At 42.2% G+C, this 25318-nt stretch overlaps 1 protein-coding gene across 4 annotated transcripts in view; it reads left to right on the top strand.

The window, feature by feature from the left end:
• Nucleotides 1–7089: 7089 nt before the first annotated feature.
• The window catches only part of LOC128693553 (uncharacterized), a 45944-nt gene continuing 27715 nt past the window's right edge, over nt 7090–25318 (top strand). Inside the window, exons 1-2 of one of the 4 annotated variants that reach the window (XM_053783313.2) lie at nt 7090–7218; nt 15525–15642. In XM_053783313.2, the coding sequence (XP_053639288.1) occupies nt 7141–7218; nt 15525–15642 (196 nt within the window). In that variant the 5' untranslated portion in view covers nt 7090–7140. Of the gene's footprint in view, nt 7219–15504; nt 15643–25318 lie in introns of all 4 variants that reach the window. The other 3 variants (XM_053783314.2, XM_053783312.2, XM_070097397.1) reach the window with 3 other exon arrangements.

Genomic DNA, 25318 nt, shown 5'->3' with positions numbered 1-25318 from the left:
ACTCATGAATAATTCCATTAGACAACTAAAAATTACTGTGTGAATATTAGTATTATATTCATGGGAAGCGCAGAACCCGTAGGAGTCATACGGCGACTACGGAATAGGAAATAGTCATGTTTGATCCAAGGTAGGGGAGGTTAACGCCAATTCTTTGAATCAACAGCCCCTTATTAAGGCGCCCCTTGAAAGGTGTTTCAGTCTGAATATTCCTGGAAAGGTAGGGGGTGTGTGGACCAGGTGTTTACAGTGAAACATATAAGTGAGCAGTATTTAGATAAGGCTAAAGAGGTTTTTGTGGCATTTATGGATTTGGATAAGGCGTATGACAGGATGGATAGGGGGGGCAATGTGGCAGATGTTGCAGGTGTATGGTGTAGGAGGTAGGTTACTGAAAGCAGTGAAGAGTTTTTACGAGGATAGTGAGGCTCAAGTTAGAGTATGTAGGAAAGAGGGAAATTATTTCCCAGTAAAAGTAGGCCTTAGACAAGGATGTGTGATGTCACCGTGGTTGTTTAATATATTTATAGATGGGGTTGTAAGAGAAGTAAATGCGAGGGTCTTGGCAAGAGGCGTGGAGTTAAAAGATAAAGAATCACACATAAAGTGGGAGTTGTCACAGTTGCTCTTTGCTGATGACACTGTGCTCTTGGGAGATTCTGAAGAGAAGTTGCAGAGATTGGTGGATGAATTTGGTAGGGTGTGCAAAAGAAGAAAATTAAAAGTGAATACAGGAAAGAGTAAGGTTATGAGGATAAAAAGATTAGGTGATGAAAGATTGGATATCAGATTGGAAGGAGAGAGTATGGAGGAGGTGAATGTATTCAGATATTTGGGAGTGGACGTGTCAGCGGAAGGGTCTATGAAAGATGAGGTGAATCATAGAATTGATGAGGGAAAAAGGGTGAGTGGTGCACTTAGGAGTGTGGAGACAAAGAACTTTGGTCCTTGGAGGCAAAGAGGGGAATGTATGAAAGTGTAGTTTTATCAACGCTCTTATATGGGTGTGAAGCATGGGTGATGAATGTTGCAGCGAGAAGACTGGAGGCAGTAGAGATGTCATGTCTGAGGGCAATGTATGGTGTGAATATAATGCAGAGAATTCGTAGTTTGGAAGTTAGGAGGAGGTGCGGGATTACCAAAACTGTTGTCCAGAGGGCTGAGAAAGGGTTGTTGAGGTGGTTCGGACATGTAGAGAGAATGGAGCGAAACAGAATGACTTCAAGAGTGTATCAGTCTGTAGTGGAAGGAAGGCAGGGTAGGGGTCGGCCTAGGAAAGGTTGGAGGGAGGGGGTAAAGGAGGTTTTGTGTGCGAGGGGCTTGGACTTCCAGCAGGCATGCGTGAGCGTGTTTGATAGGAGTGAATGGAGACAAATGGTTTTTAATACTTGACGTGCTGTTGGAGTGTGAGCAAAGTAACATTTATGAAGGGGTTCAGGGAAACCGGCAGGCCGGACTTGAGTCCTGGAGATGGGAAGTACAGTGCCTGCACTCTGAAAGAGGGGTGTTAATGTTGCAGTTTAAAAACTGTAGTGTAAAGCACCCTTCTGGCAAGACAGTGATGGAGTGAATGATGGTGAAAGTTTTTCTTTTTCGGGCCACCCTGCCTTGGTGGGAATCGGCCAGTGTGATAATAAAAAAATAAAATATACCTGGAGGGTATACTCCAGGAATAACTGAAGCTGAAATAATTGTTCTTACAAACACATTATAACTATTGTAACTTGGTTAGCTAACACAGTGTTGGGACCCAGTCATTATATTTATTATGTAACTAATTTTTAAACTGCTTCGAACATGTGCAAGTAAGTTTATTTGGGTATAAGTACACATAAGTACAATTATCATACCTAGTAACATGTGTGTGAAGTACCTAGGAATTACCTAGTAAAGAATAAAGTCATCAAACTAACTAAAGAATGATTATATCATCACATTGGCTAGATATTAGGTAATGAAATGTGCCAGCCTGAGCTGGCAGACTCACCAGGATGATTAAGTAAGTTTATTCATGTATACACAAATACAGTTATATAGATTATCATACATAACAACATATGTGTAAAGTACCTAGGATAACCCCAAAAAAAAAGTCAGAATGACTTACTTCCATTGGGATCATGATGTCAGACATTAAACTGAGGGTTCAGTAGCCATGACAGCTTTAAAGACTTCCTGGCATCATTGCTTGAGTTACTGTTACTGAGGGAAAAACCATCTCTCATGATGATCCATCACATATAAGGATACACAAATAACCAGAGTATAGGAGAGAGTAGCTTACCACAATGTTTCGGTCCAACTTGGAACATTTACAAAGTCACTTTGTAAATGTTCTAGTCATGGTATTGTGCTATTTTCTTCTTTGCATATAAGGATAGAGAGATTGGCGAGAATATTACCCCGTATATGAAAAATTATATAGATTTAGGTTATAATAGAAACAAAACAATATAACCTTGGTCAGGGCACGTCTGCACTCTTCATAAATATAAATATACACATTTTAAAACCTGTACAAACATATAACATAGAGTTTACAAATATTTTCTGTATAATATTTCAATAACATATATTTTGAAGATGGCACGATTTATACAAGGAAGAGTATCATAATATTCCCGGGGAAGATCTATGTCCATACTAGTCAAAGTTTGGAGAAAGAAGTATGTTGATGAAGGGAATTGTAATTCATGTTACTTGGATCAAGAGCTCTTCATTATAATCAAGGCACTTACCCCTGAAGGAATAAAAACATTAATAATAAGGTAAAGATGTAACCAGACTTCCTGGAACAAATATTTTTGTGTATAAAAAGACACGAATTTAATGTCTTGAAGCTGACCTTGGGATGAGTCATTTTTTTTTTCATAAATGTTGAGGTAAAAATACTAAATGTAACATTAATAATTTTAAAACTTAAAAAAAGTACAGGTCACTAGACTTTTAGTTCAATAAATGGATTCAGTCCACATCTCTGAAAAAACGAAATTTTATTAAAATTGCGTTTGGTCCAGTAAAAATATTTGAAGAAATAGAAGCGTTTTTGCAGGTCACTGATTGGTTAATATTGGTCACGTGATGTGTTTTACAGGAAGTTTTAACCATGATAGCATTTTCAGAATATTTATTTTTATATTAGTAAAATTTATGCGTTTTACAGTTTTGCTGGATTATATAACTTTGTGGATATCTACATTGTATCGGCGTTTGTGATAATAATAATAATAATAATAATAATAATAATTATTATTTTTAGAAGTACATGATACAACTTATACAGACCACAGCTGACATCAATGACATTATGTAGAAAGCCCCTTTATGCAGAGCATTTCGGGCAACTTGGGTTAGTTTTGTTTTCTAGGATGCGACCACGACAGTAGACTAACACCCAGTTGCCTATTTACTGCTAGGTGAACAGGGACAGTAGGTGTCTTAAGGAAACACGTCCAATATTCCCACCCATAGCATGCCGGGGATCGAACCACGGACAATGTGTAAGCTGAGTGCTCTACCAGCGACGCTAAAGCAACTGATAATATCCACTTTGTTGGTGTCTAGGTACAAAATAAAGCAAAGATTGATTAGCTGTTTATTATTTGGGTTAGGTTAATCTTATTTGATTCTAAAATACTCTGGTATTATCTAGCAGCTGATGTCTAACCTGAAAAATGTACGAGTTGATCAACACACGCACGCCCACTTACACTAGTTTAACAACTAGTAGCTAAAACACACACAAAACACAAACAAAACACACACACACACACACACACACACACACACACACACACACACACACACACACACACACACACACACACACACACGGGGCCAAGAGCTCGGACTCGACCCCCGCAACCTCAACTAGGTGAGTACACACACACACACACACACACACACACGCACACACACACACACACACACACACACACACACACGGGGCCAAGAGCTCGGACCCCGACCCCCGCAACCTCAACTAGGTGAGTACACACACACACACACACACACACACACACACACACACACACACACACACACACACACACACACACACACACACAATGAATACACATAGGACCCCAATAGACAAGTCATTTTGACTTTATTGGGTTATCCTAGGTAACCTTCACATGCTGCAATGTATGACAATTTATGTAACTGTGTTTAAGTGTACCTGTACCTGTAATTAAAGTCTTGAATTCTTGCTAGGGTGAGACCTAGGTGCAAGGCGGTAGCTCCTAGTGCCTTAGGCTCACAACAGAACCCGAGGTTAATCCCGGGGCGGGCGCACACAAATAAGTTTCTTATAACGTACTTCCCATGTTCACATATAGGTAGGTACTGCATATTAGCGAACTGTTGTGGGTGGCATCCTGAACAGTGAGCTCTGAACTGAGTTAAGATAGCATAACTCTTAGAAAAGTCTCTTCACACATGAAGCCCCTGTTCACCAGGAAGAAATTAGGTATCTGAGTGTTAGTCGACTGTTGTGGGTGGCATCCTGAGGAAAGGTCAAATGCTAATAAGGAACACGTTACTCCCTGAACATTGCTCAGCTTCTCTGTGTAAAAATACATCTCATACGTAGACACATATACCAAGAGTGATTCAGGCAGGAGGCTTGCATGATATTCAGATAAGCCAGAAATAAATATACAAATGCAAGGAGGAAGGAAAGAAGTAGTTTTGAAGACGTATAAGCAAGTCGGAAAAAAATATATTCAAGATTGTAGGCTAATTAGGTTGAAAATCTACTACTACACGCGCCCCTCAAGGAAGGTTCCTTGATGTTGGTGAGGGGCTCTTGATTTAGGGAATTGGATCTGTGCTCCAGTTCCCCGAATTAAGCCTGAATGCCTTCCACATCCCCCCCCCCAGGCGCTGTATAATCCACTGGGTTTAGAGCTTCCCCCCTTGATTATAATAATAATAATACTACTACACGCAGGTCATGAAGACTATATACACTGAGTGTATATACACGGGTGTTATACACCTGTCGGTGTATATAACCTTCGTCAAGATTGTAAAAAAAAAAAATAGATGTATGACAGTGCATATAACAAAGATCGACAGGAGTGGATTTGCATCCCAGCAGCCAGATAAGATGTAACCCATTTAAATAATCCTAGAAGTAGAGAAATTGGATGATGGGCCTGATGGAAAATTAAACAAAATAAGTTGTTACATCACCATAGATTTTTATTTAGAGAATATGCAAATTAAAATATCTTGTCCGGAAAAAACGGATTTCATTACGAGGTGACCTGCAGGCAAATGTAAATGTGAAACTTGTGATGGGAAAATAACTTTAAACTATATGCATCACATTAAACTATAGGCCTGTCCTACTGAGAAACCTTATTAACAAAAGTCTGGTAAAAGCCAGGAGAGTGAATAGAATCATGCAAAATATCGAACTGTTTGGGATGTGATCACAAGAATTTACATACGTATCACCCCTCAAGGAAGGTTCCTTCTGTATGATCCTTGTGGAAAATTGCATTTATCTGAATGTAACTAATAATGTACATAACAGTAAATGATAACAAAGATAATTATTATTTATCAATGTTACATAGACAAGTAGGAATTTGGGACACCTAGGTCGCAAAAAATGTCCCCCTTCGATACCTACCACTGTCATAACCACAAGTTGCTCTGGACCTATTAATTAAATGAAATATACATACACCAGGAATACTGGTAAATATATAAATTTGTGGACTGTATATTAAAAATAAATGGTTATATATATACACAATTACATAACAGAAGGAAAATATATCTTAATATCACTCACCAATTTGACTGGAGATTAACGTGTATCATACTCAGAAAACCTCTCTAACTAAATCTATGAAAATAATGCTGGCCAGAATTACACACAAATCTAGAGAGCTTATCTGAGGTTCCTGGAGCTGTCTTGTCCAGTCGTCTGTTATCTCAAGTTATGCAGGAATGCACATCAACCAACTTTGCCTCCTGTTTGAGAGGTGTCAACACAATTTTAACCTCTAGAGCACGAAAAATTCTTCCCATTACACCAACGTTTCCCCTCAAGGAAGGTTCCTTGATGTTGGTGAGGGGCTCTTGATTTAGGGGATTGGATCTGTGCTCCAGTTCCCCGAATTAAGCCTGAATGCCTTCCACATCCCCCCCCCCCAGGCGCTGTATAATCCTCCGGGTTTAGCGCTTCCCCCTTGATTATAATAATAATAATACACCAACGTTTGTATAAAATTCAAAACCAAGATGGCGAGTCTCTTCTTTTTTTCGATAACATACTTCTTTTAAAAATACAATATAGGGCATCTATTTACCTATAAATTACCTTATTTCCGGAAAATATATACAGTATTTTCCACAATCCTTGTGGGTTTAGTGCTTCGTTTTGATTGTAATAATAATAATAATAATAATAATAATAATAATAATAATGTAGGCTGTTGTAATGTGACCTAAGAGAAGGCAATATAGTGCTGCAGACACAGGATTTCTGAAAGTTCTATAGGAATTTTTTTTTGTCAAACTATATATGGGGCTTGGCGACCTGGTGGTGCAAATAGGCAGTCATAACTAGGCAATCGTTCTATTTTTGTACTAGTATTCATCTTAAGTACATTAGAACGGATTTTTTATTTTATAATTGCAATTTACCTCTCTAGGTACATAGACAACAAACTATTCTTGTAAGGGTAGGCTAAAAAAAATCCTGGGTAATCTGCACATATGCTACTATGTATGATAATTTATGTAACTGTAGTTATGTACTTGAATAAACTTAGTAACATCCAAGATTAGATGGTTGGAAATTATAATTCAAATTTGTAAGTGGATAGCATTGTTGCAGAAAGTGAAAATAAGAGATAAGGTCCACAGGTGGAGATAACTGATAAAAGATAAACTATCGTCAGAGACTCTCTAGACTAGTACCTCATTCGAAAATAGTTTTACCCCTCAACCTAGTCTTTTATAGCAAATAACAAGGACACACATGTTCAAAGAGAAACAAAAAAATATATCGAGACAATACTAGTAATTAATAACTCAAGATACATAAGGATACGATTTAACAAGAACTTATACAGATAGGGGAAAAAAAGATGTGGGAATGCGAACGTAGTGTCCAAGATGGCGTCACGCACGACTTTGCTGCGTCTCGCATGGTTGGTTGCAGGGGCTGGCGTCCTGCTGCTCCTCGCTTACAAGGTCCAGCCTCCACTCTTCGTGTCCTGTTGTATTATACACTACTGCTGATATATCGCCTTCATGCTGTTGCAACCGGTTGTGTTATACGCTGCTACTTAAGTTATCCTGGTGCCTCTGTCTTATATTTTGTGATTGCTTCTGTAGTGTTTTTTTTCTGTTGCATGCTGACCCTTATACTATTGTATTGTGAGACACCTGCTATTATTGTATTCCTCAGTTTTATTACCCCATTATCTTTTGTCTAGTATTTTTATCCGATGCTGCATTACCTCCAAAGTTTCATGTCGCTAGTGAAAGGTTCGTGATCCAAGGAATTGGACGTGATTTCATTTTCCTTTGATCGAACCTGTCTTCTATTTGCTCACACATTGTGTAACCTACGGGTTTAGTGCTTCCCCCATGAATGTAATATAATGAATTACATGTTTTCTTTCTCGACAGAGATGAGGTTGATAACAACTGTTAAGGTTAAAACTAAATAGGATCAAGTTAATTTTTCCTTATGTCATTTCAGATAGGTAATAATTAGAGATCTTTAGGATTTTTTATACAACTAAATGATGTAATCTAAAAAAAGACGAGATACTTGAAATAGTCTCGAACCAAAACCAACTTGGCAAAACATTCTAAATGAAAAAGTAGTCAAGAAAAAGTTTTTAGAAGAGACAGCGTAGGAAAGTTGGTAATTTGTCAGGGGAAAATCCTGGCAGGGGTCTTTGTCATAAGATTACCCATATAGTAGTGCTGGTCTATGTCGGGGGTGGGACAAGTTACTCTATACGGTGATGGGACAAGATGAAATTGAGACACGTGTGCAACATCTGGGTAGCTTTATTGTACTACGAATCTCCACGACTATGGTGCTCTTCGCACCTACTGCTAGTTTGAGGGACTGATTACCTCATCTTCTGTACATAGTTCTCCTGTCTTCAAGTTATGTCCTGGAATTTGTATTGATAAAGCCACTGGATGGCGAAACGTCTACAGTAAAGATACCCAGATGTTGCACATGTGTCTCAATTTCATCTTGTCGGTATTGTATACCATTCTTGTACATGGGACAAGATACTCTGTACGGGGGTGGGACAAGATACTCTGTACGGGGGTGGGACAAGATACTCTGTACGGGGGTGTGACAAGATACTCTGTACGGGGGTGGGACAAGATACTCTGTACAGAGACAACTGATGGCTCCTAGGCAGGACACCGCTGGTGTGGCTCCTAGGCAGGACACCGCTGGTGTGGCTCCTAGGCAGGACACCGCTGGTGTGGATCCTAGGCAGGACACCGCTGGTGTGGCTCCTAGGCAGGACACCGCTGGTGTGGCTCCTAGGCAGGACACCGCTGGTGTGGCTCCTAGGCAGGACACCGCTGGTGTGGCTCCTAGGCAGGACACCGCTGGTGTGGCTCCTAGGCAGGACACCGCTGGTGTGGCTCCTAGGCAGGACACCGCTGGTGTGGCTCCTAGGCAGGACACCGCTGGTGTGGCTCCTAGGCAGGACACCGCTGGTGTGGCTCCTAGGCAGGACACTGCTGGTGTGGCTCCTAGGCAGGACACTGCTGGTGTGGTCCTAGGCAGGACACCGCTGGTGTGGTCCTAGGCAGGACACCGCTGGTGTGGTCCTAGGCAGGACACCGCTGGTGTGGCTCCTAGGCAGGACACCGCTGGTGTGGCTCCTAGGCAGGACACCGCTGGTGTGGCTCCTAGGCAGGACACCGCTGGTGTGGTCCTAGGCAGGACACCGCTGGTGTGGCTCCTAGGCAGGACACTGCTGGTGTGGCTCCTAGGCAGGACACCGCTGGTGTGGCTCCTAGGCAGGACACCGCTGGTGTGGCTCATAGGCAGGACACCGCTGGTGTGGGTCCTAGGCAGGACACCGCTGGTGTGGTCCTAGGCAGGACACCGCTGGTGTGGCTCCTAGGCAGGACACCGCTGGTGTGGCTCCTAGGCAGGACACCGCTGGTGTGGCTCCCAGGCAGGACACCGCTGGTGTGGCTCCTAGGCAGGACACCGCTGGTGTGGCTCCTAGGCAGGACACCGCTGGTGTGGTCATAGGCAGGACGCCACTGGTGTGGCTCCTAGGCAGGACACCGCTGGTGTGGCTCCTAGGCAGGACACCGCTGGTGTGGCTCCGAGGCAGGACACAGCTGGTGTGGTCCTAGGCAGGACACCGCTAGGCAGGACACCGCTGGTGTGGTCCTAGGCAGGACACCGCTGGTGTGGTCCTAGGCAGGACACCGCTGGTGTGGTCCTAGGCAGGACACCGCTGGTGTGGCTCCTAGGCAGGACACCGCTGGTGTGGCTCCCAGGCAGGACACCGCTGGTGTGGCTCCCAGGCAGGACACCGCTGGTGTGGTCCTAGGCAGGACACCGCTGGTGTGGCTCCTAGGCAGGACACCGCTGGTGTGGCTCCTAGGCAGGACACCGCTGGTGTGGCTCCTAGGCAGGACACCGCTGGTGTGGTCCTAGGCAGGACACCGCTGGTGTGGTCCTAGGCAGGACACCGCTGGTGTGGTCCTAGGCAGGACACCGCTGGTGTGGTCCTAGGCAGGACACCGCTGGTGTGGTCCTAGGCAGGACACCGCTGGTGTGGTCCTAGGCAGGACACCGCTGGTGTGGTCCTAGGCAGGACACCGCTGGTGTGGCTCCTAGGCAGGACACCGCTGGTGTGGCTCCTAGGCAGGACACCGCTGGTGTGGCTCCTAGGCAGGACACCGCTGGTGTGGCTCCTAGGCAGGACACCGCTGGTGTGGTCCTAGGCAGGACACCGCTGGTGTGGTCCTAGGCAGGACACCGCTGGTGTGGCTCCTAGGCAGGACACCGCTGGTGTGGCTCCTAGGCAGGACACCGCTGGTGTGGTCCTAGGCAGGACACCGCTGGTGTGGCTCCTAGGCAGGACACCGCTGGTGTGGTACTAGGCAGGACACCGCTGGTGTGGTCCTAGGCAGGACACCGCTGGTGTGGTCCTAGGCAGGACACCGCTGGTGTGGTCCTAGGCAGGACACCGCTGGTGTGGCTCCTAGGCAGGACACCGCTGGTGTGGCTCCTAGGCAGGACACCGCTGGTGTGGCTCCTAGGCAGGACACCGCTGGTGTGGTCCTAGGCAGGACACCGCTGGTGTGGTCCTAGGCAGGACACCGCTGGTGTGGTCCTAGGCAGGACACCGCTGGTGTGGTCCTAGGCAGGACACCGCTGGTGTGGTCCTAGGCAGGACACCGCCGGTGTGGTCCTAGGCAGGACACCGCCGGTGTGGTCCTAGGCAGGACACCGCCGGTGTGGTCCTAGGCAGGACACCGCTGGTGTGGTCCTAGGCAGGACACCGCTGGTGTGGTCCTAGGCAGGACACCGCTGGTGTGGTCCTAGGCAGGACACCGCTGGTGTGGTCCTAGGCAGGACACCGCTGGTGTGGCTCCTAGGCAGGACACCGCTAGTGTGGCTCCTAGGCAGGACACCGCTGGTGTGGCTCCTAGGCAGGACACCGCTGGTGTGGTCCTAGGCAGGACACCGCTGGTGTGGTCCTAGGCAGGACACCGCTGGTGTGGTCCTAGGCAGGACACCGCTGGTGTGGTCCTAGGCAGGACACCGCTGGTGTGGTCCTAGGCAGGACACCGCTGGTGTGGCTCCTAGGCAGGACACCGCTGGTGTGGCTCCTAGGCAGGACACCGCTGGTGTGGCTCCTAGGCAGGACACCGCAGGTGTGGTCCGAGGCAGGACACCGCTGGAGTGGCTCCTAGGCAGGACACCGCTGGTGTGGTCCTAGGCAGGACACCGCTGGTGTGGCTCCTAGGCAGGACACCGCTGGTGTGGCTCCTAGGCAGGACACCGCTGGTGTGGCTCCTAGGCAGGACACCGCTGGTGTGGTCCTAGGCAGGACACCGCTGGTGTGGCTCCTAGGCAGGACACCGCTGGTGTGGCTCCTAGGCAGGACACCGCTGGTGTGGCTCCTAGGCAGGACACCGCTGGTGTGGCTCCTAGGCAGGACACCGCTGGTGTGGTCCTAGGCAGGACACCGCTGGTGTGGCTCCTAGGCAGGACACCGCTGGTGTGGTCCTAGGCAGGACACCGCTGGTGTGGCTCCTAGGCAGGACACCGCTGGTGTGGCTCCTAGGCAGGACACCGCTGGTGTGGTCCTAGGCAGGACACCGCTGGTGTGGCTCCTAGGCAGGACACCGCTGGTGTGGCTCCCTAGGCAGGACACCGCTGGTGTGGCTCCTAGGCAGGACACCGCTGGTGTGGCTCCTAGGCAGGACACCGCTGGTGTGGCTCCTAGGCAGGACACCGCTGGTGTGGCTCCTAGGCAGGACACCGCTGGTGTGGTCCTAGGCAGGACACCGCTGGTGTGGCTCCTAGGCAGGACACCGCTGGTGTGGCTCCTAGGCAGGACACCGCTGGTGTGGTCCTAGGCAGGACACCGCTGGTGTGGTCCTAGGCAGGACACCGCTGGTGTGGCTCCTAGGCAGGACACCACTGGTGTGGTCCTAGGCAGGACACCGCTGGTGTGGCTCCTAGGCAGGACACCGCTGGTGTGGTCCTAGGCAGGACACCGCTGGTGTGGCTCCTAGGCAGGACACCGCTGGTGTGGCTCCTAGGCAGGACACCGCGATTGTGGTCCTAGGCAGGACACCGCTGGTGTGGTCCTAGGCAGGACACCGCTGGTGTGGTCCTAGGCAGGACACCGCTGGTGTGGTCCTAGGCAGGACACCGCTGGTGTGGTCCTAGGCAGGACACCGCTGGTGTGGTCCTAGGCAGGACACCGCTGGTGTGGCTCCTAGGCAGGACACCGCTGGTGTGGTCCTAGGCAGGACACCGCTGGTGTGGTCCTAGGCAGGACACCGCTGGTGTGGTCCTAGGCAGGACACCGCTGGTGTGGCTCCTAGGCAGGACACCGCTGGTGTGGTCCTAGGCAGGACACCGCTGGTGTGGTCCTATGCAGGACACCGCTGGTGTACCCGTGCTGAGCTTTGGTTTGCCGGTGAAGAAAAATTAAAATTTTTATTTCCTTGCAAAGTTTACAGTGTGTGGTTTACATATAAAATATTAATTACGTAGAAGGCCACTAGCATGCCTAGGCATTTCGGGCAGACTAATGGTTCGTAATCCAGTGAATTGGACCGTCCTTGGATCGAACCTTGTTCATTTCCATTTCCCCTGGGGTTATGACCTTTGAGTTGAGCACTTCCCATTAAAACAGTAGTAATAATAAAGATCTAATCAAGAGTTGTACAGAAATGTGGATGGTCAGTAATACTGATAAGAGAAACTACAAATTACGCAAATTATAATGCAAACTGCAAACTTTTTTTTAAATCTTGGTGGTATAAATTTGAAACAAAGATGAAAACTAAAAATGGTAAATGCATACTGCCCACCATTCAACATGAAGATAAAAGAATTTGATAAGGTAAATGAGGAACTACAGAATAAGTGCCCATGGAAACCTGGACCTGGAGTTTACCTGGAGAGAGTTTCGGGGGTCAACGGCCCCGCGGCCCGGTCTGTGACCAGGCCTCCTGGTGGATCAGCGCCTGATCAACCAGGCTGTTGCTGCTGGCTGCACGCAAACCAACGTACGAGCCACAGCCCGGCTGATCAGGAACTGACTTTAGGTGCTTGTCCAGTGCCAGCTTGAAAGGTGAAACTTATTGCCTATCCTATAAATGCAGATTCCAAGTGTAAAGAAATAAACTGGGTAGTCTTTATAGCTTGAATAATAAATAACGGGTTGGATAAGTTACTCGAGTGACCTGGTATTTACTGAAAATTGGAAGATTTTTCTATGATAAATTATATAAACTTAAAAAAGTAATGATCAGAGTTAAGGAACATTTGTTACTAAATATTACTTGGGGAAAGTGGAAGAGACAACAAAGTGGAACCGCGAGATAAAGAAAATTGAATAAATTATTACAAATGATAAATATTAACAAACTATACAAAGAGTTCTGCAACGTGTATTGAAATTAAAAGGTTTTGCCAAAAAATGGTGAGACTGAAAATTAAAAACAAAATTGGTTTAATGGAAACTTTTGGAAAGCCATGGAAATATGGGACTGAAAACTGAGTGTAAAAAGCTTCCTAAATCTGCATTTAACCAGAGATTGAAGTTAGTCACCCCTCAAGAAAGGTTCCTTGATGTTGGTGAGGGGCTCTTGATTTAGGGAATTGGATCTGTGCTCCAGTTCCCCGAATTAAGCCTGAATGCCTTCCACATCCCCCCCCCAGGCGCTGTATAATCTTCCGGGTTTAGCGCTTCCCCCTTGATTATAATAATAATAATAATGAAGTTAGTCAGAAATGAATATATAGAAATGTAAGGAGAAAAAAGTAAAATTTGAAAATAAATTAGTAGGCATAGGCAAGACAAAGCAGTACATAATGTGGACGAGAATGTTGTGTGACAAAGGCATCAGTATAATTTAAGACATCATGCCATTATGTACTGGAAAGCGAAATATCAAAGCATTTTTTCCACAGTATCATATTACCAGCCATTCTTGAAAATTACCTGATTAAAAAAGAAAGTCACGCGCCTAATTTCAGTCATATTTTACCAAGTGTTGTATATTGTAAATAACTCGTAACGTTTCATGACTGTAAACCACCAGTCTTCAAAAATTAATAAGTTAATAAGTGGTTAATTACCACCGTAACTTGCTTAAGAAACATCAGTGTTGAGATCCAGTCCCTGGGTCGGATAAGTGCCACTTGTAATCCTTTAACTATCACCCACAAGGTGGGTATGGATTGCGTGATGAAAGATATCAAACTGTTCGATGTGATGTTCATTCATCATTCTGTGCACATTTATTGAAGTTTTGTTCCTTTCACATTGTACTCCGTCTCTGGTCTTTTCTTTTTTCAGAATTTGCATAACCTTATGTGTTCATTCTTAGTCTGCCTAAGTCTTTGTAGCCTGTTTGGCCTTTCTCACACTTATTTTGCTTATTTATACATCATCGCAAACAGATACAGGTGATTCAGTCCCCGAAGGCAGGTCATTGCGTATCTAATTATTTGTTGGGTAATTATTCGCACATTCATAAATAACTAGCCAGAGGTTGTTGAATCCTACGTGTCGGAGAGTGCGTGTGCTTTTGTGAATACATGTGTGTTGGTGAATGCACATTACAACGTGAGTACATATGTGTTTGTTAAAGGTGTAACAACATTTGTGAGTATAGTATATATGCATTTGTGAATGCATGTGTGACAACGTGTGAATGCATTTTGTTGAATGCATGTTTAACAAGTTTTGTAAATACATGTGTTTATGATGTACTCTATGCATGGCATGTGTAAATACGTTTATATGTGAGTGTATGTACAGCTTGTGAGTATATTTGTATTTGTGAAATGAATAAGTACATGTGTGTTAGTAAGTTCATGTGTAACAACGTTTGTGTACAGGTTTATGGATGCTCGTGTGTGTTTGAGCTCACACATACGTATTTTCACCCCTTCCGTGCGCATTGAGATTGATTTACAGACCGACAGACTTGGTGGTTGATAAATAATTTAGAGAAGCAGAAGTCATTATTTCTTATAGCTATTGAACGGCGGTTAAGGTTTTATTTAATTTTAGTATATTTGTGATTATTACGATATTTTGTAGTGGGAGTAATCATTAAATAACAGTAATGTGTGATGGAAATTAGTAAGTACTATAAATATTGATGAATATTAATGCATCCGAAAAATTTAAGCAAATAACCTCAGGATGATCCTATGCGACGGAAATCCTGGAATTATGTCTATATTTTAAGTGTGTAACTTTTTGTTTGATTTTTTGGGGGGTTATCCCAGGTAATTTATGTATGTTACTCTGTATGGTAATTGTAATCACCTAAATTTGTGTAACTGTATTTATGCGTACCTGTACATAAATAAAATTACTATAACGATCAGATGTCAAAGGCACAAATGGATATAAACCAATCAAGTCAATGTGATCCATTTTTCATCGGGGACCATGAACAAATTGTACATACATTTTTTATACACAAAACCTAATTGTTCTTCATATATATTTGAAAACCGGTGTATTTATTTACGCGGTCAGTGTAATTTGGAACTAAAAACTTGCATGATTCTGATAACATTACCCACATCATCTCCCACTCCCAAAGGAAATAAAAAAAACACGAATACGATTCATATCGTCTTCTCACGTATGTCAGTATTTATCACGGAATAATATATTAAACCTAACCTTCACTGCTGTAAAAACGAAATAGCAATAAAGGTTTTGCCGGGTTTAAAATGCTTAGCATTAATTTTCTTTTGAGTGTTTGTGAATCGCGAGCAGAGGCGGGAAAAGGGTGCAGCAGACGGATGTGGCTCAGTAGCTGAGATGGCGGCGCCAGCGACGAGTGTGGTAGTGCTCGACCGCGGCAACAACACCACATGCACCGTCAATTTACACGGTAAGTACTAATGATTAACCTGCCGTGTTTGAGTTTACTCCTTGGCTGCTGGTGCAGCCATAACCTGTCACAGTCGTGGGGTTTAAAGGTAGGTGTCGTGGCAAGTGACAGGAAGGAGTGTGCATGAGCCGCCCGCGCGTGATTTTGGTCTGGTGGTGTGGCCAGTTTTTTGCTGCCACTTTGAACGCCCCGGCTCGTCGAAACAAAGGAAATTCAGGAGAACGCAAAATCTGGCCTTTATCTGGATGTTTCAGCTCAATAAAGCAGATCGAGAGGATTTCGGAGAGTGGTGTATTGCGTTTCAACATATCCAAATAGAGAAATTACCAAAGGAGAAAGACCGAGAGAGCTCAATTTTTTTCCCTTGGTGGGGAGGGGTAGGTTATTTGGTGGTCCCAATGGGCAGCTCTCTGCACACATAACCTAGAAAAGAATCTTAGTTTTACTGCCTCTCGCATTAAAGTAATTATGACCAGTATCAGGCTGTCCATAACAACTCTGATCGTACTAGTAATTGACTTATTTATTGTCCACAACCTCCTTGGGTCATATTTTATAATAGTTAAACAAGTGTATCCTAAGCTGTTTTTTTTTTTTTTTTGAATCGTAACCTTACTATGTAGTTGCTTGTTGCCTTCGCCTAGCAATAAGTAGGTACGTGGATTTTAAGACTCGTAGATGGCATCCAGGGAGAGGATCAAAAGAACCCTTCGGATGTAATTCAGTCAGTGGCTTCGTTCGACTATGCTGGGTTACTAACCCTCTAGATTAATCAGAATAAAATATTAATTTGCATATTTCCCCTTATCTTATTCGATGATCCTAGTTCAAAGACACTTGACATTTTATTGGTAACTGGTCACTATTTACTTAAATAAACCAAGTGCTATCCATACCACTTATGCAATGGAAAAAAACCCATAGTTATGCAATGCATTTTGGGCAGACTTAAGATTAAAATTATAAGCTTGGTATAGAATTGGTATTAACGTTCATTGGAATTAATAAATTAATGAGTTTGGAGAATGAAGTATAATGATTATCCTAGGTAATAACTGAATGACAGTGCATCAAGGAAGTATAGTATGTCTGTTAAATGAAAACCTGACTGGTATGTTATTGTCATTCAGGTACACGACTACTACAGTAAAACACTGCTGTCTAGTATTATGGATGCAACACAAAGTATGTCAACATGCCAATAGTTACAGGACATCTGATATACTATTCTTGAAAACAGGAGTGACTGGCAGACTTGAGCTTGTATAGCAAGGTATTTGAGGAGATAAATTGTGGTCTGTGGGTGCTTTCAATCCAGAGGTATCATTTAGGAATTGGACTAGAATGCTATCAGGTCCAGTGCTTTTTGTTAGGTTCCTCTTAATTCATCAGATTCTCCTGGTAACTGGAATTGTTTGGGATGGCATCCTTATTAATGTACGACAATATGTTGTAAAGTCATATGTTAATTTTTTTGGACATTTACCTGGCAGTATAATGTAGCATTTTGAAGATGTGGATTGAACAGGATATATTAAGTTTATTATGATATTAATATTTAATAAATTTAGGGATTTAAATAAGAACATAATGTCTTGCTTAAAATTTAAGTTTGTTGGGTCTGATGGCTGCCTTATTTATTTTTATTTTATTTATTCTATTTATTTTATTTATTTTGTCTTTGCAAACAGTACATTGAGATTTTATATTTACAATAGTGGGTTACAATGCAAAGAGAGCCTCTATTATGCCTAGGCATTATGGGCCAACTTAACATTATTGGCTTACAGACTACTTAACACTAAGTATTATATCATAGTTGTACAGTAGGACAGTAATTATTTCATAGTTGAACAGTAGATTATTAATTATAAGTGAATTAAATTTGTATAAGACAAAGGATATATTCATATAGTCTAAAATGCTTTTTGTGAAAACAATTGTTCAATTATATTCCTGTCAACAATGGATAAAAGGTTCAAAGTGATTGTTGAAGTTATGATGGAGTACATAGGTGAGTAAGTGTGTACTGAGTATTTACCATTTTGTCTAGGGTGATTAAGTGGCTTTTGAGAAGTCTTTAACTGATTTTCAGACTGGGTTACTTTAATATCTTCTGGTAATGAATTCCATATTTTAGGGCCCTTTATGTGCATAGTTTTTACAGTGTGATATGGACACGAGATATATCAAAAAGAGATCTGTGTCTTGTGTTGTGGTCATGTGTCCTGTTTAAGTTGGTGAGGAGAAGTTTGAGTGGAGGGTTTATATTTGTGTGTATTGTTCTGTGTATGTAGTAGGCACATGAATAAGTATGGATGTTCTTAACGGTGAGCAGATTGAGACTTGAAAATTGCTGGAGTATGCTGGCAGGAGTGTGAATTAGTTATCATTCTTACTGCTGCCTTTTGCTGGGTTATGAGGGGTTTTAGGTGATTGGAAGTTGTTGATCCCCATGCACAAATTCCGTATGTAAGATAAGGGTATAAGAGTGTATGGTACAGTGCCAGGAGAGCTGATTGTGGAACGTAGTACCTTATCTTTGATAGTATGCCAACAGTCTTGGAGATTTTCTTGGTGATTTGTTGTATGTGTGTCTGGAACTTTAGGCTACTGTCAAGGTGGATACCTAGGAATTTTCCCTCTGTGAGTCTTGTGACTGATGATCCATTTAGCGTTATGTTAATCAGATCATTTGCAGCTTTGTTTCCAAACTGAATGAAATAGGTTTTATCAGTATTCAAGGTAAGTTTATTAATCATCATCCAGGCAGATATTTTCTGCAATTCGGCATTGGCTTTGTTTGCTAGTATGACTGTGTTTGGGTGGGAAAAGGCATGTGTAGTGTCATCTGCAAATAATATGGGTTTGAGTAGCTGTGATGCATTTGGTAGATCATTGATGTAGATGAGAATGAGGAGTGGTCCAAGGACTCTTCCTTGTGGGACTCCTACTGTGATTGGTTGGGTGGAAGAGTTTGCATCATTTGCATACACATATTGAGTTCTGTTACCAAGGTATGATTTTAGGTAGTTGAGGGAGTGGCATCTGATACCATAGTGCATTAATTTGGAGTACAGCAGTTCATGGTCGACTGTATTGAAAGTTTTATGTAAATCAATGAAAATGCCCAGCAGGACTTTTCTTTTCAAGTGCGGTATATATTAGTTCTAGCATGTGTATGATAGCATCATTCGTGCTTTTATTATTCCTGAATCCAAACTGTTGTGTGAGACGAGGTGATAATTGGTTTGAGGTAGATCCCCAAGCACAAATTCAGTAGGAGAGGTATGGATAGAAAATAGTAGTGTTGGTAGTATAGGATTGGGGAACATTTCAGAAAGTATACCTACAGTTCTTGATACTTTTTTGTAGGAGCTTGAGCCTTAGATTTTAATATTTGCTACTTTGGCTTTGTTAATTTTGATGTCTGTGGACATTATTTGTTATCAAAAGTTACGTAGGATATTTTTTATATTATGGGCGAGCTTGTTCTCATCCAGGTGTAAATCGTTTTTAATTAGTGTTTAATTATGTGGATGTTTGGAAAATCCATGAGGCAGTGGGTAGAAGGAAAGAAGGTAAAGCAACTGAACAGATAATTTTATTTCGGCATGATACAATGTTTGAGATGGGCGATATTTAGTTGTGCTTGCAGAAAGCATGCACAGATGTTAAAATAGGCAGGGATATGATATTGGAGTGGTAAAGATATTAATAAAAAAGGAAGATGCTATATCCAGAGACTGGCAGAGAGCATTCGTAGAATAAGTGAAAATGGAACAAGTGAAAATTTATCATCTTGTTTGTTATACATTGTAATACAACAAATTTGTACAACTATAATGCTTCAATATCGAAATGTTCAAATTTCATTGCTTCAAATACTCAGTTGTACTTCATATTGTAAATTATGTACGATAATTTTTACCACTGAACCTTTCATTGCTTGTTAATTTTAAGTTAATTTTAAGCCTGCCTATAATGCTCTGCATACAAGGGGCTTTTGGCATGTACACCCATCTACTATAATTCCTTGTACAACTATGTATCATGTCCAAATAAACTATTTGAATATGAATAGGCTTGAGTATAGTCAATACCCCCACAGCTCAATCCCAGACCAGGTAATGTGTACAGTAGAAATAATTATTGAAGGTTAGGGGTAGGACAGTAGATAGAGAAGCAAGGAGGCTTTAGAAGGGGTAGGGGATGAATAAACAGTGTTTACATTGAGGCATATAAGTGAATAATACATATGGGAGATAAGATAAGACGCTGTTTGTTACATTTGTGGATTTAGACGAGGCATATGGTAGGGTATACGTATAAGGAAGCAATGTGTCAAATGTATAGAAAAGGTGGTAGATTAATAAAAGTAGTGAATACATGTATAAGGTCACTTTTGAGTATGTAGGAGAGATGGGAATGGTTTTTCCAGTGAAAGTAGGACCTAGAAAGTGATGCATGATATCACCATGTATGTTTAACCCTTTGATTGTCACAAGCCCCGTTCTGAAACTCATTCTATGTCGCAAAATTTTTTGGAATTTTTTTTTTTCTTATGAAATGATAGAGAGACTTTTCCAGATGGTAATGACACCAAAAGTACGAAATTTAGTCGAAAACTCACTGAATTACGCTCCCGCGAAGTTAGTGGTCTCGGCGACATATACGAATCAGTGATTTCGCCGACTTTGAGCCCTGTTTTTGGCCAATTCCATTGTTCTAGTTGACCAAACTCATAGCTATTTCTTTAGAACTCCATTTTTTCTAGCAACTGAGTACAAGAAACTGCCCATTTACCAATTTGAACTACTCAATAAAGTGGTCAGAAATTGGCAATTTGGCTAATTCCACGCAAATTAAAAAAGATGCCAATTTCAAAATAGGGTCCAGAATAAACAATGTAGACATTCTTGGCACTAAAATAACATATCCTCTGTTTATTAGTCACATCCATAGGCCCCTCTTATATTACTATTGCTTTCTATTTTGAATTTTTATTCGTACAAAAAAATACAAAACTTACTGTTATGCAGACTACTGCATTATTGTAAAAATGGTATAAATAATATCAGTGCACTAGTGAAAGAATATTAGACTCCCCAGTTGACTTGTATTGGACGTGTGATGTGATTTGCTTACTATTGAACATTGGTAAAAATCGAACAGTTCCTCTACTTTGAGCTCAATTTCAAGGTCGTTTTCATCGTGAAACTAATCAAAATCATCTCTCTCTGCAATACGTTTTCAATTTTATCACATGAGACCATGAAAACGAGAATGCAACGATAAATACTATACAAAAATACACCTCAAAGTCGGCGTTTTAATCCAGAAAAATGGTCAGTTTTTTTTCTTTATGCACTGCGTGCTGTAGGATTTTTTTGTGGTGCACACTGACCACACAGACCCATTCTCTCACATGTGGACCAACCAGCTTTCTCCTGCTTGATTTGAAGCCACTAGAATTATTGAGCATATATACGTCTGAAACACTGGCTCGTAAGACGTATGTATACGACCAAAACAGTCAAAGGGTTAACATACATGGTGATATCATGGGGTTGTAGAAGTGAATGCCAGGGTGTTGGTGAGGTGTATAATTAGAACGTAATGGATTTTAATTCAAAGTGGGGGTTGTCACAGTTGCTCTTATCATATGACACAATTCTTTAGGTTATTCTGGAGATGCAAAGGTTGGTAAACAAATTTGTCTGTCAGTTTGTGTCCACCCATATAGCTGTTGTTGCCAATGATATCATAGACCTAGATGTAGCGCATACCTAGGAGTGCACGATGCCTTTGTACTAGGCTGTCGACTCCTGTTTAACCCTTGAGGGTCGCCAGGCCCTCTCAGAGACTTGTTCTCAGGGTTGCCAAAATTTAAAAAAAAAAATTTTTCTTATGAAAAGATAGAGAATCTTTTCCCGATCATAATGACACCAAAAGTATGAAATTTGATGGAAAACTTATGGAATTATGTTCTCGCGAAGTCAGTAGTCTCGGCGATGTTTATGCATCGGCGATTTTGCTCACTTTGAGCCCTATTTTCGGCCAATTCCAGTGTACTATCCGACAAAAATCAAAGCTCTTTCGCTAGAACTCCGTTTTTTTCTATCGAATGAGTACAAGAAACCACCCATTTACCGATTTTAACTATCCAATAAAGTGGTCAGAATTTAGTAATTCTGCCAATTTCACACAAATTTCAAAAGATGCCAATTTCCAAATAGGGTCCAGAATAAACACATTCCTGGCACTAAAATAACATTTCCTCTGTTCATTAGTCACATCCCCACGCCCCTCTTACATTTCTTTTCCTTTCCACTTTGAATTTTTATTCTCACAAAAAAATAGAAGATTTACTGTTATGCAGAATACTGTATTAGTGTAGAAATGGTATAAATAATACCAGCGCACTTGTGAAAGAATATTAGATTCACCAGTTGACGTGTATTGGACACGTGGCATGATTTGTTTACTTTTGAACTTTGGCAAAAATCGAACATTTCTGCAACTTTGAGCTCAATTTCAAGGTACTTTTCATTGTGAAACCAATCAAAATCATCTCAATTTCTGTAATATGTCTTCCGTTCTATAAAATAAGATCAGAAAAACTAGAATACAACCATAAATACCATACGAAAATACAGTACAAAGTCACTGTTTTAAACCAAAAACACGGTCAGCTTTTTTTCTCATTATGCACTGTGTGCTGCAGGATTTTTTTTATACTGTGCACACTGACCACATAGACCCATTCTTTCATATGTAGGCTTACCAGCTTTCTCTTGCTAGATTTGAGGGCGCTAGAATTTATGCTTACTAGTACGTCAAAAACCCTGGCGTGTAAGCTGTACTAGTACGGCCGAAACCTCGAAAGAGTTAAAACCTTGAATAGCCTGTGGCTTCCGATTCCCCATACTACACCATAAAGGCAAGGACAACAACAAATCCTTATTTTTACTTCCTAAGATAATCCTGAATGCTGTTAGGAAGATAATGTAAATGAAGGTAATTACCAGTGAACACAGAAAAAGAGCATGATTATGATAGTAACAAACCCTGGACAAAGATTGAATATAAATTTGAAGGGTGTGTGGGGGATGAATATGTTTAGATATTTGGGAGGGGAAAGATAGGTGTATTTGCCTATATGTCATTGCAGGGGTTGAGTCACAGCTTCTGGCTCCAGTGTGTTGGTGTCTATAGAAAGAAATTAGTATCAGAAAAGGGAATATGAGAGAGTATAGTGGTACCATTACTTAAAATACAACTTTTATTTATGCAGTACAAATGTAGTTTACATGTAACATGACATTGGTATGTACAAAAGAAAGCCACAGGTATGCAATGCATTTCCAGCAAACTAATTCTATTGCTTAAATGTTACTTAAAATTTAGACAGACTATTAAGTAGGATTTCTTGTCCAGTAAACTATAATATGTGCATACTTGAACAGTAAGAAAGGCAGCAAATGAACAAATGGTACAATTTCAAAAGTATGACTTATTATTTCAAACAGATTCAGTGATCTTCAGTGGAGTGATGAATAAAGGTGGTGGAGATGTACGAAGTTACTTAGTTACAACCGAAATAAAAGGGGACAAGATATTACCTTTGATGATTGAGGCATGGGTTTTGAAAATTTAACTCACTTTAATCTACAGAGGTAATCCTTTTGTAATGCATTACTTGTAACATGGCCTGTAGCTCAGTGTAAATGAGATGCAGTAACTCAGTGTCTGGCTTGAAACTGAAAAGACCCATGTAGTGGGGTATACCTACCCCATACTTGTTTTCCATGACTACGACTAGGGGAACTCTGTAGACCTGTGCTGCTGCCTAGTGGTCATAGGACTACCTTCAGTTCACTGTGACACATTGCATCCCCCTCACATAGCAGACAGCCTACAAGCCGATGAGCAAGAAGTCTCTTCTCACTCCTGCCAGGCTGGGGCCAGGTAGGGCAGCTAGAACACACTGCCAGTACTCAAGAGAACCCAAATAAATTTATGGCATGCCTCCAAAGTATCATTTACCACCCACTATACAGACAAACTTATTATACCCAGCTTTGATTCTCAGGCAGGCACCAGTACAGGCAAGTGTCTAACTGCTCCTATTCACCTAGCAGTAAATAAACTTTTATTATCTATGAAATGCAATGTGAATTGCAATGTTTATACATAATGACATGCGTAGATAAGCCCCTTGTCATGCAGGGCATTGTGAACAAGTAGGTATAGTGGATGGGGCTTACTTTAGTTATTGTTGGAAGGAGACCAGTAGAACGTATACCCCTAGGTTAAATAATTCTGAGGATGTCCTCTATTATTACACTCAATGTTCGAGTCTGTTCTTTCTCCCTCCCTTGCTCGAAAGCCCAACTGTCTACGGTCGCTTCCCGCTCTCTTTTTCTTGACCACTTTCACTCTCATTCTCATGCCATTGCTGTGTACACAGATGGCTCTAAGTCTTCTGACGGCGTAGGATTCGCAGCAGTGTTTCCGGACAGCGTCGTACAAGGGCATTTACTATCTTCAGCTAGTATTTTTACTGCTGAATTATATGCCATCCTTACAGCACTTATCCGTATTGCATCTATGCCTGTGTCATCATTTGTGGTTGTCTCAGACTCCCTTAGTGCTTTACAGGCTATACAAAAATTTGATACACCTCACCCCTTAGTCCTCCGTATCCAACTTTGGCTACGCCGCATCTTTACTAAGCATAAAGATATTGTTTTTTGTTGGGTCCCTGGTCATGTTGACGTACAGGGCAATGAACAGGCAGACACTGCTGCGCGGTCAGCAGTACATGACCTACCAGTTTCTTATAGAGGTATTCCATGTACGGACTATTTTGCTGTAATATCTTCCCACCTTCACACCCGTTGGCAACAACGTTGGTCTACTATGCTCGGCAACAAACTTCAGTCTATTAAACCGAGTATAGGTTACTGGCCGTCTTCTTATCACCAGTGTCGAGGTTGGGAGACTACTCTCTCCCGTCTTCGCATTGGCCATACTCGTCTTACTCATGGATATCTCATGGAGAGGCGTCTTGCTCCTCTCTGTGAGAATTGCCAAGCTCCATTATCAGTCAGCCACATTCTGTTGGACTGCCCACTTTATCAACGAGCACGCAGAATTTACCTCTGTCGTCGTCTTCGCCCCGCTGCTCTCTCTTTACCTTCCCTTCTCGCTGATGGACCCACCTTTCATCCGGACTCTCTCATTGACTTTTTGACAACGACTGACTTACTTCACAAATTCTGATACTTTCAGCCCTTTCTACTTGTATCTCTTGCTACCCTCTACCCCCGTACTATCCCCCGCCCCGCTGTTTTCTGTAACCTGCTGATCATCCCCCCTCCCTTCTGCCATCCAATTCCCTTGCTTCCTTCCCTACCCTGCAGCGCTGTATAGCCCTTGTGGCTTAGCGCTTCTTTTTGATTATAATAATAATAATAATATTACACTCAAAACAAAGTGTTAAACTTGCAGGGGTCATACAGTCCTCTAGGATCAGAAGTGCAAAAGATACGAAGATCAGAGACCAGCGAGTGTTAGGAGTATGCAAGAGGCAGTCAATAAGGGTATGAGGATGTCCTCTAATGTAGCTTTTGGGAAGAAAATGGTAATGCATTATGCGCGTACAGTATTA

The sequence above is a fragment of the Cherax quadricarinatus genome, chromosome 57 (genome assembly GCF_038502225.1).
Source record: "Cherax quadricarinatus isolate ZL_2023a chromosome 57, ASM3850222v1, whole genome shotgun sequence".
Classification (NCBI taxonomy): Eukaryota; Metazoa; Arthropoda; class Malacostraca; order Decapoda; family Parastacidae; genus Cherax; species Cherax quadricarinatus.
The sequence above is the reverse complement of the archived record's forward strand: the minus strand, read 5'-3'. Positions and strand labels throughout refer to the sequence as shown.